Source organism: Limulus polyphemus, unplaced genomic scaffold, assembly GCF_000517525.1.
Source record: "Limulus polyphemus unplaced genomic scaffold, Limulus_polyphemus-2.1.2 Scaffold1812, whole genome shotgun sequence".
Lineage (NCBI taxonomy): Eukaryota > Metazoa > Arthropoda > Merostomata > Xiphosura > Limulidae > Limulus > Limulus polyphemus.
In genome coordinates this window covers 49,005-63,403 of record NW_013667422.1, presented here as the reverse complement: position 1 = coordinate 63,403, position 14,399 = coordinate 49,005, and the positions used below count along the sequence as shown (strand labels likewise).

Here is a 14,399-nt window from a genome sequence, read left to right as displayed (position 1 = left end):
TCTGAAAGTAAATGACAGCAGTCGGAAACAGAAATTTTTTGAGACAACAAATCTGAGGATAGGTGCCACTAAGAGACAAGATCCCACTGAAGGTTTTTCACATGAAGAAAACCCATATGAATCATTCCAAAGAAAAAGAGAGGACCTCTTTGAAAGATGGATAAGAAGAGAGAAGTAGGTTCACCCAAGACTCTAAAGACTGTAAAGCCAAAGGTGACAAGTGAAGAGTGCATTAAACAGTGTTGATCCGAGATATATGAGATACTGGGTAGGCACAACCCGAGGCTTGGACTCATGAACAATCCATCACAGAGAGAAAGCAAATTGGATGGTCCAACAAGTGCAAGTCAACAAAATACTCAGCTAGTATAATACAACCATCCATGTAATGATTGAAATCAATATGCAATTGTGTAGAATGCCAATAAAAGCTATGACTACAGTGTATGAAAACAAAGGGAGTCTAAGCCAGATAAAAAGGGACAACCTTGAACTGATAAACTACTCCTCAATGTACAAAACGAAGAAACACCTGAGAAAACTAACGAATTGTAACATGTAAATACACATCTTTAATATCCACTTTCATTATCCAACAACATTGACAAAGAAATGTAAGGTTTGCATAAGTGCCATCTTGAAAGATGGAATGTGGAGATGGGAAAGATCTAATACCAGTCTCCAATATTCTGTTTTCATAGGCACTACAAAAAACAAGAGTAAAACTCCAGGAGAACCCTCTTCATTAGTCCCTATGAACAAAATGTGTGAAACTTCCTGATTCAACAAATGAACACAAATTAGATCATATGGAACTAGAAAAGAAAGTGGAAAATTAAAGAGAGGAGGAGGTTAATAAAAGGTGATACAAAAACCAATTAAAGAAGATCTTAAACCCAATGGTCTTGAAACCAAGGATTACATTGATGAGCATTTCATTTCCAATGGTTCCCAAGGAGGAGCTGTCTGAAAGAGAAGAAAGTCATTGTCTAAGTCAAGTTGACCCACACAACTTGTATCTCCATTTTGCAGCAAGAAAGAAATGAGAAACATCAAAAGTAGAAGGCTGTAAAGTAGCTGCAGAAGTAAGCAATGTAGCAGGAGGATGACCTGAAGTAACATGTAAAGCCAGAGCCCTAATCTGTTCCTGCTAATGAGCTTTCCCTGACTAAGAAACCAATTCAAGAGAAATACCAGCAAAAGCAAGCAACTACAACAAAGAAGCCTGTTGTAGGTCATCAGCAATATTATGTGGAAGATGAATCCCCTGCAAAATAGTTCTACAAATACATCACAAGAACATGCAAGCCACATGGCAAAAAGTCAGTTAGTACTGCAGCCAAAGAAACCTATAAATTCAAACCTACTCCTGAGAAAAGTATCAGGAAAATGAGAATAGTATCAAGCTAATGACTGAGCTGATGAAGAAAGTCATAAATTCATTATAATCATCACATGAAAATGAGAATACTGACATGAAGACAGAGTGGAAGACTATATGGATGAACTCTCTCAAAAACCTAACCTAAATTAAAAGAAGAAGACCCACTAAAATGCCAAAATAATGAGAAGTGCCTCTATTTATAAAAGCATTAGCTGCAGAATGTCAGGAGAATGTGGAAGATTAAATAAGGATTCCAAAATGGTAACCTGTAACAACATGCTGGAACCCTCAGACAAAACAGAAATAGGTTCAGCATATAAAATGTTACAAACCTGGGGAAAAAGGGAAATAATTTCAGCAACATATTTGCCTGTAATAGGGCTGGCTGGTAAATCCTGCTCTTCAGATAAAGGTGAAAATGCCTCAGCAAAAGAACTGGCTTGTTCATGAATAGAAGAAAGAGGGTACTGACCCATCATTTTGGTATCTAATAAACCTTGATATTCACCAAGGACACTCTCACAAGACAATGCGGTGATGAAAATTCCTTACGTGTCTAGGAAGAACTGCTGAAATAAAGCTTCAATAGCAGCAGGAGTACAATCAAGAACAGAAGCATTAGAAGAATTAACTGAAGCAAGAATAGAAGTCTTAGTTTCAAAAGTAACTTGAACTTTAGAATTCATCACAGAAAAAAAGATCAAATGAGGTGAACAGTACAGCTGTCAACACAGAAATCTAATTTATGATGGGAAAGCATATCCCCTGACATATACACAGTAAGTCATATTGAAGATGAGAGAGTGCAAAAGTATGGTGATACTTTCTCTGCAATGTTTAAAGGACATTCAAGTTTGAGTTGCATGTTTTGTTGAGTTCAAACTCAACAAAATAAAGTTTTAGTATTTCAGAGGTTACTTTCCAGCCCAAAAAAATATGTAGCTGCACAAGCACAATGCTCCCATGAGAAAGCCAACAGTAGGATGATTGTTCATGCTTCAGATGCAGTTACACAAGGCAACACAAAGGTAATGACTTGTACAGTTGACAAAGATGTTGTTTTTATGTAGTCTCTATTGTTAATGAAATAAATCTTGATGAACTTTGAATAGAATTTAGAAAAGAGAATAACAATAAATTTCTGTCTATTCATGCAAATTCAAACAACTCTTTATTCATTAGTCTTGAGAGTATCGTCCTTTCCCATGCTTTTCCTAGATGTGACACCATTTTCTTTACTTAGTCACAAAAAAAGACAAAGCTTGGGAGGCATGACATTTATTGCCATCAGTGACTGACATATTTCAAGAACTGTCACAAGCCTCTGATAATGTGTCAGATGAATGTATTTGTGAGCTAGGGAGGTTCGTTGTTGTCAGGTGTGACAGGACAAGAGAATACATGGACGTGAACATAGCTCAGAAGGAAGTTTTTACAAAAGAGGATGACTGATGGAAAGATTAACACCCTCAAAAAATGCACGGGTTCAAAACATCTTTTGTGTTGCATATCAAGATGGCCATGTATGGGAGCAAATTTATCAAATGTACATGCGAAAAAAAGGGTTATGGAAAACAATGCAAGAGCATAAAGTCAGCACTTCGATGTGCCTCATTGTATTGGGATAATGGAAATTACACACAAGAATAGATTCTTGACTTTTAAAAACTGGAGATAGAACAATTTTATACACATGAATCACTTCAGAATTTTGTTAAATTTATCAAATCACATTTCTTACTAAAGCATTTTCATAAAGATGAAGTCAGATACATGGAATATCTTCATTGTACTTATGAAATTGATGTTTTCACCTGCATGTGTGCAAGTGACTGATAATTCACTTGAGCCAGAGATTGAGGGTGTAAAATATTAGACATGCAAAACTTTACTGCTTTTTATAAGAATAACATCTTTTTTCCAACACATCAAAAAGATATGTAGGCTGTAATTTTTGAAAGCATATTATAATAATGAGTGCATGTACAAATGCTAATTATTTGTACTTATCAATACATTAAACAAATATTTAGACCAGTTTACCAACTGTATTAAGTTTAATACTCCTTTAACAAACATATCTTGATTTCTGCATGGTAGAAAATGTCTATTCTTTTTATACAACATTTTTGCCATCAGTACATGTGCAAATTATCTAATTAGTGGTGTAATCATTTCTAAAATGCATAAGGATGTCAACTACTACAAGGATAGCAAATGTTATGCTGTTATGTCAAATAAATAAATATACAGTGTAATACCTTTCATTCTGTCCAAGTGATATATAAAAAATATTGAACCAAAGCATGCCCTAGAATGAGACAACTCTGTATCTGGAATTAACAAGTATACTAAATACTATAAATGTGGCAAGTTTGGAGCTTTTGTCATTAAACCCACAATTTTTTGGCTATGCCACTTCACTATAAAGAAAATGTGCCCTCCATATTTAACTGATTCTCTCATTCTCTCTCTTCCTAGTTGATAAGAAGGTACAGTGTGTTCCTTCACTTTGTTTTACAAAAAAAAATAATAATGTGTTAACTTTGCTTAAACTAATCTTAATAGATCTATTCAGTAGTAAACTGTGAAATACATCCTTTTTCTCAATACAAACACCATTTTACAAAAGTGAATACAGAAAATTTTGATTAATATCTAAGTTTCCTTTTGGGCATTCAGATGCATACAAACGTAACCAAGCTGCTTGGTACATACTAAGAAACTAGGGTCACTGATCTACTGAGTAGTCATTAAGCTATTTTACTACTAGAGTTTTTAACATGTGCAAATTATCATATAACCAATAACTTCAATCATTCTTGCATATACAACAAAAGTTTCTTTCTCAAGTTTAAAATTTCAGATATTAAACAGTTCTTAACTGCTTTAACACGAGATGTTTCACTAGGATGCTGGGAATTTGAGAAAGGTTATTATCCACATTTCACTTTTTTTTATCTAATCATCCATGTTTAAAACCATAAAAAGTCCAATATGCTTAAACCTAAAAAACTTCTTAAGTTGGAAAATCACATGAAATGTAAATTCATTAAAAACATCAAGTGTAGTACTAATATAAAAGTTTAGAGACAGCTTGAATGGGTACTGAAGAAATCTTTATTATTGTTCTTGCTTAACAAAGCAAGTGCACTGTACTCTGCTCATTCTTGTTAACATCTCTTTGGGAAAGAATCTGTTCATACTGAAAGAAAAACTATGAAATGTTAAAGCTTCTTTTGTTACACATTTTTTTTTATTTAAAACAAAACTTATAATTTAAGGTTAGTTAAAAGTTATAACTTGGAATATAAAATGAATTCAAGGGTACACATTTGTGATGGTAATTTTTGGTTCTACATTCACACCACAATAATAGCATATCCAGGTATATGAGTATGGGTTGTTTTGCACACTTAAAACATTCACACCACAATAATAGCATACCCAGGTATATGAGTATGGGTTGTTTTGCACACTTAAAACATTCACACCACAATAATAGCATACCCAGGTATATGAGTATGGGTTGTTTTGCACACTTAAAACTGTCAAAAATTAAGTTTATTCTTAGGACATAAAAAAAAACAAAGCAAGTACTTAACCCAGATGAAATTCCACTTACAATATGAATAAGAGAAGTAATATCACTTTCCAACTTACCAACAGTGTTTCTAAGAAGTGTGAGTGGCTTTTTACAGACTGTAACAAGGCTTCTCGATGATTAAGTGTTCCATCAAGGTTAACAGCACACTTTATCATACTAGATGGCAAGGATACAACATCTCTTGTGGTCTCAAATGACTTTTGTCCACTTCTACGACAAAACAACTGATCTTCTTTATCACAGAGCTTCTGAAGTAAACAAGGTCTCCTCCTTCCTAAACAAGCTCCATAAACCTTATTATACTCAAGTGTATTATTTGCACATAGAACTACAAGGTCTTCAAAGATCAAATCAAGAATTTCAGATATGTCAGAATTTTGGGTGAAATGTTGAATGATGCTTTCGGGTAACAAACTGAGGATGAGGAGGATCTTAGTAAAGACTTCATCAGGTTTAGGCACAATGGTACTGATTCTGTTTTTAATTTGTTGAATACAGTATGATAAGCACTGTAAGTAGATCATACACACTTGAAAGTTGCTGTAAATTAAACCTGTTTCTTCATTGAAAAATAGAAGCTGGTTCAACAAGCAGCTTACCAGTGAAGTATTTTCAAGTAAACCTTCCTTGAGCACAGCATAACAGTCTGAAGACAACTGAACTCCAGTTAGGTTTTCACCATCAAGCAAACTACAATATAATACATGTAGTTCCTATAGTGTAAAAAATAAATTATATATGCATATATATATATGTGTGCGTGTGTATATATGCTAAACAAATATACACGCAAATAAACTATTACTTAAATAAAACAAAAATTAAATAATTTTCAAGATCTATAGTGCAATAATGCAGCAAGATATTAAAATATTTTTATACCGAATATATTAACCATGCATAGAAACTACACAGGGGGGATAAATGCCCAGCACCATATATGAATTCCAAGAATTTCTTTCATTCTCACAGGACAAGTGTAATAACAATGGGGCAATCAAAGTATTCTTTAAAACCTGCTTGGGCTTGAAAAGCCCCATCAGCCTATCCAATTTCTATGCCTACCTTAATAAATCACTAACTTAGGATTATGTTTAAAATTTTATAACTTGTAAATTCTACACTGAATTCAACACACACACACACACACAGAGATAGATATAATATATATATATATATATTATGTAGATTTATAATTAATTTAATAACAACATTGTATAAGTCCATGTTGAAGAACTTACTTAATTTTGGGGTAAAAATAATCCATGTTGAAGAAACAGAACTCATCACACGAGAGGTAATCTCATACACTAATGTTAGCAGTCTAAAATTGTTCATTAAGAATACAATCGTAAGATGTCAAATTAATAGTCAAAGTTGATTTTTTTTTTTAAACTGAAATCAACACATCTTAAAATGTATGAAGAAAAAAATTACATGCATTGGAAATTTGTTACCAACATACAATATCTGAAAATAAAATGCATGAGATAGTGGGAAAAAGAAGTCAAAGTAAAGACTGCTCTACAGATGTGCAAGGAAAGGGGGACAAGAATTATCAAAAGTTTACAGAATAGTGTAGAATATCTCTCATTCCAAAAACACTACAAAAATAACTTCTTAGTTATGATATTTATATAGCAGAAATCATTTTACTTCTTATGTTTAGCTATTGTTATTGAACACTGTCTTTCCTGTGATTTTCCAATAATATCTATCTGTGAAAATAATCTGACAATTTCACAAGTTAGTATGATTTACTTGATTTTACCCAAATCCAAAACTTTTAAAGCACTCTTTAAAGTGAAGTACTTTACAACTCTTCATATTACACTTTTCTTTTGTAATTTCAATTAACAAACTTTTGCAATTTTTTTAATAAGAAATAAAGAAAAAAGACTAATAGAATTTTGATTATTTAAAGTAGGTTCATCTTTGTCTATATATTCAATAATGAGACTGTATTCACTTCATATGCATACTACATTTTATCTGTATATTCAATGATGTGGGTATATCCACTTCTGCATACTATGTTTTGTCTATATATTTAATAATGGAGTTTATCCATTTCACATGTGCACTATATTTTGTCTATATATTCAATAATGAGGGTATACCCACTTCACATGTATGCTAAGTTTGTCTATATATTCAATAATGAAGATACATCTACTTCTTATGTATACTACGTTTTGTCTATATATTCAATAATGAAGATACATCTACTTCTTATGTATACTACGTTTTGTCTATATATTCAATAATGAAGATACATCTACTTCTTATGTATACTACGTTTTGTCTATATATTCAATAATGAGGATACATCTACTTCTTATGTATGCTACGTTTTGTCTATATATTCAATAATGAGAATACATCCACTTCTTATGTATGCTACATTGTCTATATATTCAATAATGAAGATACATCCACTTCTTATGTATACTACGTTTTGTCTATATATTCAATAATGAGGATACATCCACTTCTTATGTATGCTACATTGTCTATATATTCAATAATGAAGATACATCCACTTCTTATGTATACTACGTTTTGTCTATATATTCAATAATGAAGATACATCCACTTCTTATGTATACTACGTTTTGTCTATATATTCAATAATGAGAATACATCCACTTCTTATGTATACTATGTTTTGTCTATATATTCAGTGATGAGTATACATCCACTTCCTATGTATACTACGTTTTGTCTATATATTCAATAATGAAGGTATATCCACTTCACATGTATGCTACATTGTCTATATACTCAGTAATGAAGGGTATATCCATTTCACATGTATACTATATTTTGTCTATATATTTAATGAGGGGTATACCCACTTCACATGTACACTGTATATGTCTGTATATTCAATAATGAAGGTATATCAACTTCATAAACTTGCTGTTTTGTCTATATATTTGGTATATCAACTTCATATGTATACTGTTTAGTCTATATATTTAATAATTGGGGTATATTCTATTTATATGCATAGTATTTTTTTGTCCATATTCAATAATGAGGTACATTCACTTTACATGCATACTGTTTTGTCCATACATTCAATAATGGAGTATATTCACTTCATATGCATTAGGGTGGTCCTTAAATGGGGATAAAATTATAAAGGTTGGAATTTGTAACCTCTCACTCTTCAGATTTGTTTGACTGTGTAAGAAAACTTAGCAGGCAAAATTTTAAGCGTGTTATGGAATATTTAAGGGTCGCTCAAGGCTTCGAAAAACTTTTAGAATATGACTTTATTTACTGTTTTGAGTCTATTACAGGATGATAATAAGATAAAAGAAAACAATAATAATACTTAACAAATAATATTTTATTGGCTTCTTGAAGTTATTCCTACTTTAGAAAAGAACAAAACTTAAATATAAAAAAAAACAGTTTTTTATGTCTAAATTAAAATGTCAATATAACCCATGACCATCACTTTAATGTCTTAGTTAGTAATCATGATATTTGTGGTATATTACCAGTTTCTTTGTTTAAATCAGGGAAGTGACACCTGTGATCTTGAACAATGTGAAGTAGATACTGCTTTTGATCTTCATCATTGGTAAGCAAAGAGTTATGCTCTTCAATGAGTGCAACACCCCTTTCAGCTTTATCAATGACCACGTTCAGACTCTGCACAAACTTCCAATGCTACTTTGTAGTCATCTCTGAAAAGTCCACAATTCAGGATCCACATCAAAAATATTTGTTCAAAGTTCCAGGCATCTAAAGAATTGAGGGTATTTTTTGTCACAAAATCTGATAGGGACTTTTGTTAAACTGTGTTGGTGTTGATTTTTATCCACTTTGGTGGATTTTGGGTATCTCCATGATGTTCATGTTCATTCATTGCTTTTATCATGGCTGGCTTTGTGTCTGATGATACATTTGATTAAAAAAAAGCCAAGACTATCAACTCTTCACTAAGGTACCATAAATGCCCAGCAAATTTCTTTGAAACTGACTTGGATACAGCTGGGTGGATTTCTTCATATTTCTTTAGACTCTGAAGAAATGAAAGAACTAGTTCAAGTTTGTGATGTCGACATGCGAAGTACAGTACATTTCTATCCAATTTTGCTTTAAGTAATGTACATGCACCTTTTTTTTTACTAGTATTTGTGGCTATCATATCAAAACATACTACCTTTATGAGATTCTGTACTCCCCAGTCTTCTAGTAGCCTGGTAACAGCATCAGCCTGAGTCTTGACAGTCTCAGAAATCAACTCTGGTACTCCAAGGAGTTAATTGATTTCTAATCCAGACATGATAACTAGCAAGTGGTCTACTTGTTCTCTTCCAGTGAGGTCACCGAGGTTTCCATCCCAATGAACAACTAGAGGGGTGTTTGGTTTGAACAACTGCTTCAGATTTTTGGAAATGTCCTGACAAAGATTAAGTCATGTTTGTTGGATTGAGCAACGATTAATTGTCAAATCCTGAATATCATGACCAAGGCTCTTGGATGAGCCAGTAAGCATGAATGTCACTTTTCTGTCTGACACCTTCATTCTGTCTATAGTAGCAGCCAACTCGGGGTCTATGATACTTTTCCTTGCCCTCGATTCAGGCTGAAAAGAAGATGGTTCTTGTATCATTCTGTTTCTCTCTGTAAAATCATCATCTGTGTCATCTTTCTCATTACTGTCAGAACTGTCATTGCTCTAATCAACTCTCTCATTCAGTCTTTTCTTCTCTTGTTCTGCTTGCTGCCATCTCCTTAATTCATCATTCTTTCTTTTCTTTGTTCTCAACTCTTTCATACTAAGTACATTGTCTACTGAGCTCAAACATCCCCAACATCCTTTCTCTCTCTCTCTGTGCAAGAAGAAATTCTCAGTCTTCTGGTATCTTGATTAGTGCAAGAGCATCTTGATGAGCAATATGAAACAGATCATCTAATTGGTCAGTAAAAGCTGCTTCATTGGCTCTCTGCATCTCTGTTTGTCTAGTGGAATTTTTCTTTAGCTTTCCCAGTTTTCAAAAAGTGTTTCAAGCTGTTTCATAGCATGCTGTTCAGGTTATATTGGAATTCTAGCTTTGTTCCAGAATAATGAAACTTCTCTGATGACAGCTGTTGCATTTTCACAGACTGTTTTTTTTTCAAAGTCTTGTGATAATAAAAAAAACACAAAGAAAACCTGCTTTTTTGAAGGTAATTTACTTCCTGTTATTTCTCGTTCTTCTGTTCCTAGTAATCACAGTGAAGCCTTGCTTCTAGTTGCTGCTGCCATTGCCATTTTCATCAAAAGATTATTGCCAGTAAAGTAGTTTTATCAGGTTTTCAAGCTTTCTTTATCCTACAGTATAACTCACAATTTAATTCTCGTTTTGTTTTCTCGAATTCTATTGAATCTAATCTGCTCAAGTGTCAACTCCTTAAATATATTCTGTTCACAGGACTTTCTAAAATAAGATTATTTTCCAATAATACAGAATATAATGGAACACTACAGAACAATAAAGAATACTGTGGAACTAAATGGAAAATTAGAGAAAAATTAGAGAATGGCAAAGAATATTATAGATCTCTAAAGAATGTTCTGGAAAGTTTTAGATTGTATTGAGATAAAATACAAAATCACTGATAGTTTATATACATAATATATTTTAACTTAAATAATTATTTACATGTTAGAAATTTGTGGATATCCATGACTGTATTTGTAAATTACAATGTATCGGACAATACTATATCCACAACATAATAAAACAATTCACAACATACTCAGTCATACTGTCATATTACTGTGTATATGACTAATTTTTAACTATACAAGTATTATATCTTACATTGCAGATTGTGTATAAACAGATAATGAACAATGAACATAAAGTACATTAAGCAAATAAGCTGTTTTTATTTTACATTTCTAGATTATTGAGAAACCTCTAAATTTATATAAATATTGTTGAAATTTTGCCCAAATGTTAAATTTACTTATTGGAACGTATTAGTAAGGTGAGAGTATAGAAAATAAAAGTTGCAAAATAAGGACCACCCTAAAATGCATACTGTTTCGTCCATATATTTGATAATAGGAGTATATCCACTTCATGTACATGCTGTTTTTTCTATATACTTAACAATTGGAGTATATCCGCTTTATATCCATACTATGGGTCTAGATAAAAAACAGTTACCTTCAAACTTTTGTTCAGAAATACATCCAATGATGGCACCATAAAGTTAGCAAAATGATGGAAATAAACTTGCATATTCATATATTTTACTTTATGTTACAGATGAATTGCATGTATTCTTTTATTTTCAGAAACTTGGAACCCTGCACTAATAACATTTACAAAATGTCTAAATGTACTTTATACTGTCATAATGCACTACATACCTTTAATACATTTGAAGAAGCACATGGCAAAGCATCTTGTAATAAAACTCGAAATTCTGCATCTTTTGCCAACAGTTCAACATCTCTATCCTGCATTGGTATAACCAGAAATGATTATTGATAATTTTTGTATAAAACCATATTTGAGAATTTAAAAAAATGAGTTTTTCATTTACAAATGAATGTTTGTAATTAATTGAATGTGAGATTTACTTTATAATTTAAAAAATTCATATCATATAGTCTTTGAACAATTATAACATATATTTTAAGAGCTAAATAGAAAAAAAATTCAAATGCAGGTAACAAATCATAAGTCACATGCACATGAAATGCTACACTTACATACTACAAAGCAGCATGAGAAATTTCTCTATACTGAGTTTAAATACAATCCAAAAAATTATTCTATTTAAAGAGTGACTATTCAAAGCTTCGGTTTCATACAACAATAAATTGAAAAGTAGATAACATCTCATAAGTGTTGAAAATTTAGGAAAAGATTCCTTAGCAGATAATAATTGGATTTAATGAATTCAACCTTTTTCATTTGTGTGTGTATGTGTGCATGTATAAGTTTGTAAATATCTACACTATCTACACATAAATGATAAGCATAAATACATAACACACACACACACAGACCTTCAGGTACACACAGCATGTACAGTGGCAACTGAAAGCTATAAATCACTAGCCTAAAAAACAAGCCCACTTTAAGAAGTGTGCTTTATATTTCAAGTATTTTTACCTTAATCTTGTTTATTAATTATTTTGATTTTTCGTAATAAGCATATGTATGGTACAAAATTAAAAATAAGGGAAAGGAAATCAAAAAGTTGGTAAGTTAAAACTGAAATAAAAAATGAAGAAAATCATTACATGTACACTTCAGAAATACAAGTATTAACTAGAGGGGTACTCAGCAGGATGCATATCTCCTCCACGCAGGTTGATCAATTTCAGCTCTCAAAAAATAGAAAAATGTGTCCATATGTCCGTCATTATCAATGGACATAGTCCATTTCTGGCACAACAATAAGGAATGATATTCTACATATATCTACCAAGTTGCATCAAAATCCAATCATTATTGACTGAGTTATAAAGCAAAGATATTGTGAAAATTGGTCCCCATGTTAACAGATAGGGATTTTTTGGATTTTTGTGATCTTGCTCTGACTTTGACCCTCCAAAAACTAATCACTTCTAAGCTGGATCATAGTCCAAATGTATATGAACTTTCATCCAAACCCATTCAGCTGTTTTCAAGAAATCTTGCTGACAAACACACACACACAGGTGAAAACATAACCTCTGTCCACCTTTGGTGGCAGGGGTAATAACAGTGTTACTTATACTTACTCATACTTTAACCAGAATGATTCAGTCACCAAATAAAATCTGTAATTGAATTAAGATATAACACTATCCAAAGTATCCATGTGTATCTGATGTCTAGTGGTATGATACTTACAAAATGACTAGGATTACACATTGTAACCAGACATCTGTAATTATTAAGAATAATTCATATATCTATAATAAAAAGGCTTCAATGAGAATAATTTGAATATATATATATATATCAAATACGATCATTACATGGGATGTGAACAGTGTTCACATACACCCTACATTAATATTCTCCCTTTACTCGATATGCCTAAATTATTTAAAATTCAAAATATTATGGCATTTTTATTTGTGTCATTATCCTAACTAAGCTCTAATCATTTCCGTATAAAAATTAATATTGCAATATGAAAATGGACTTCAAGTTCAACCAACTATTAAAAATGTATATCTTACTTGAGCACCAACAAGCTCCTTCAGCAGTTGACAACAGAGCCAACTTAAATGACTTGGAGATTTCAAAGGAGATTGGAAAATACTGAAAATGCAAATAAATTACTGAGTGAATTTGTATGTAAAGTGAACTTAAATGCATCATGATCATGGAAATTTGAATTATAAAACTTTAGAATGTTAACAGATACTGATATAGCACCAGTTGTTAAGTCTTACTTAGTAAGGATACACCCAAGTCAAACAACTTTTCCTTGTAATTTACATTAGTAGGAAAATTTGTACAAGTTCCTCACCTCGCTTTTTCAGGATAAAAAGCAATATCTTTTAGAAGTTTAATTAGATTTTCTTTTGTTTTTTCATCGCCCGTCGAGGCAAGTGTAGTAGCACAAGAACGTGCTAATTCCCATTGCCCAAGACGCACGTGATTTGAAAACTCCACTTCTAAGGTGTGAAACTGCGAATCTATCCTACTACTAGTAGTGTTCATTTTATTTCTGATTTGCAAGTGCCCCGCCATAGTAATTTATCCTCTCCTATAAAACCACTGCAACTTAATATATAGTTTAAAAAGTGACACCTGTTAGTTATTTTGAACTCGTAGTTACAGGTACACGCATTTCGACATATCCTAGTCTCATATTATCACTCCATCGCTAATCAAACATTTGACAACTGCTTTGTGGAAAATGTGAAATTTAACACCGAAAGTATTTATTTAAAATTCAGCATAAAGTAATTTTCAACCTAATTTATATATTTACTAACGTAATTAATGACTTTACAAGCTACGCATCTTTTGTCTGTAGTTACGTTTTACTTGAATTAACAACTATTACTAAATCACGTTTCTTTTTTTCCATATCCTATCATTTCACATAGTTTCAGTTATATCATACATTTTAAAAAGGTGGTGCCGTATTCCCGTAGTGACTGTACTGGATTCTAAAAGCAACTTACAAAAATAAATAAAACCTCTAATTTTTTATTTCGCTTACAAGGAGATAAGAATATAAATTTCCATTTACCCTATTTTTATTACAATTTATCTAAACTTAAATTTATTTATATGACATTAGAAAACAGTAAGTTTAATAGTTACCAAATAATAACCACTTATATAACTCTTTGCATAGAAAACTACGAAAAAAAAACACTCAAATTTGTAGTACATACTATCGGGCAACGTTAAGTAATACATATGTGTTCAGCTC

General features: G+C 31.8%; 1 protein-coding gene across 1 annotated transcript in view; it reads right to left on the bottom strand.

Annotated features, from left to right (window-relative positions):
* The window catches only part of LOC106465015 (zinc finger FYVE domain-containing protein 26-like), a 158,721-nt gene extending 144,856 nt beyond the window's left edge, over positions 1–13,865 (bottom strand). The window contains exons 1-4 of the mRNA XM_022392838.1: positions 13,482–13,865; positions 13,189–13,270; positions 11,377–11,466; positions 5,048–5,704 (exon numbers count right to left, since the gene is read on the bottom strand). Of these exons, the coding sequence (XP_022248546.1) occupies positions 5,048–5,704; positions 11,377–11,466; positions 13,189–13,270; positions 13,482–13,705 (1,053 nt within the window). The 5' untranslated portion in view covers positions 13,706–13,865. The remainder of the gene's footprint in view (positions 1–5,047; positions 5,705–11,376; positions 11,467–13,188; positions 13,271–13,481) is intronic.
* Positions 13,866–14,399: the final 534 nt, after the last annotated feature.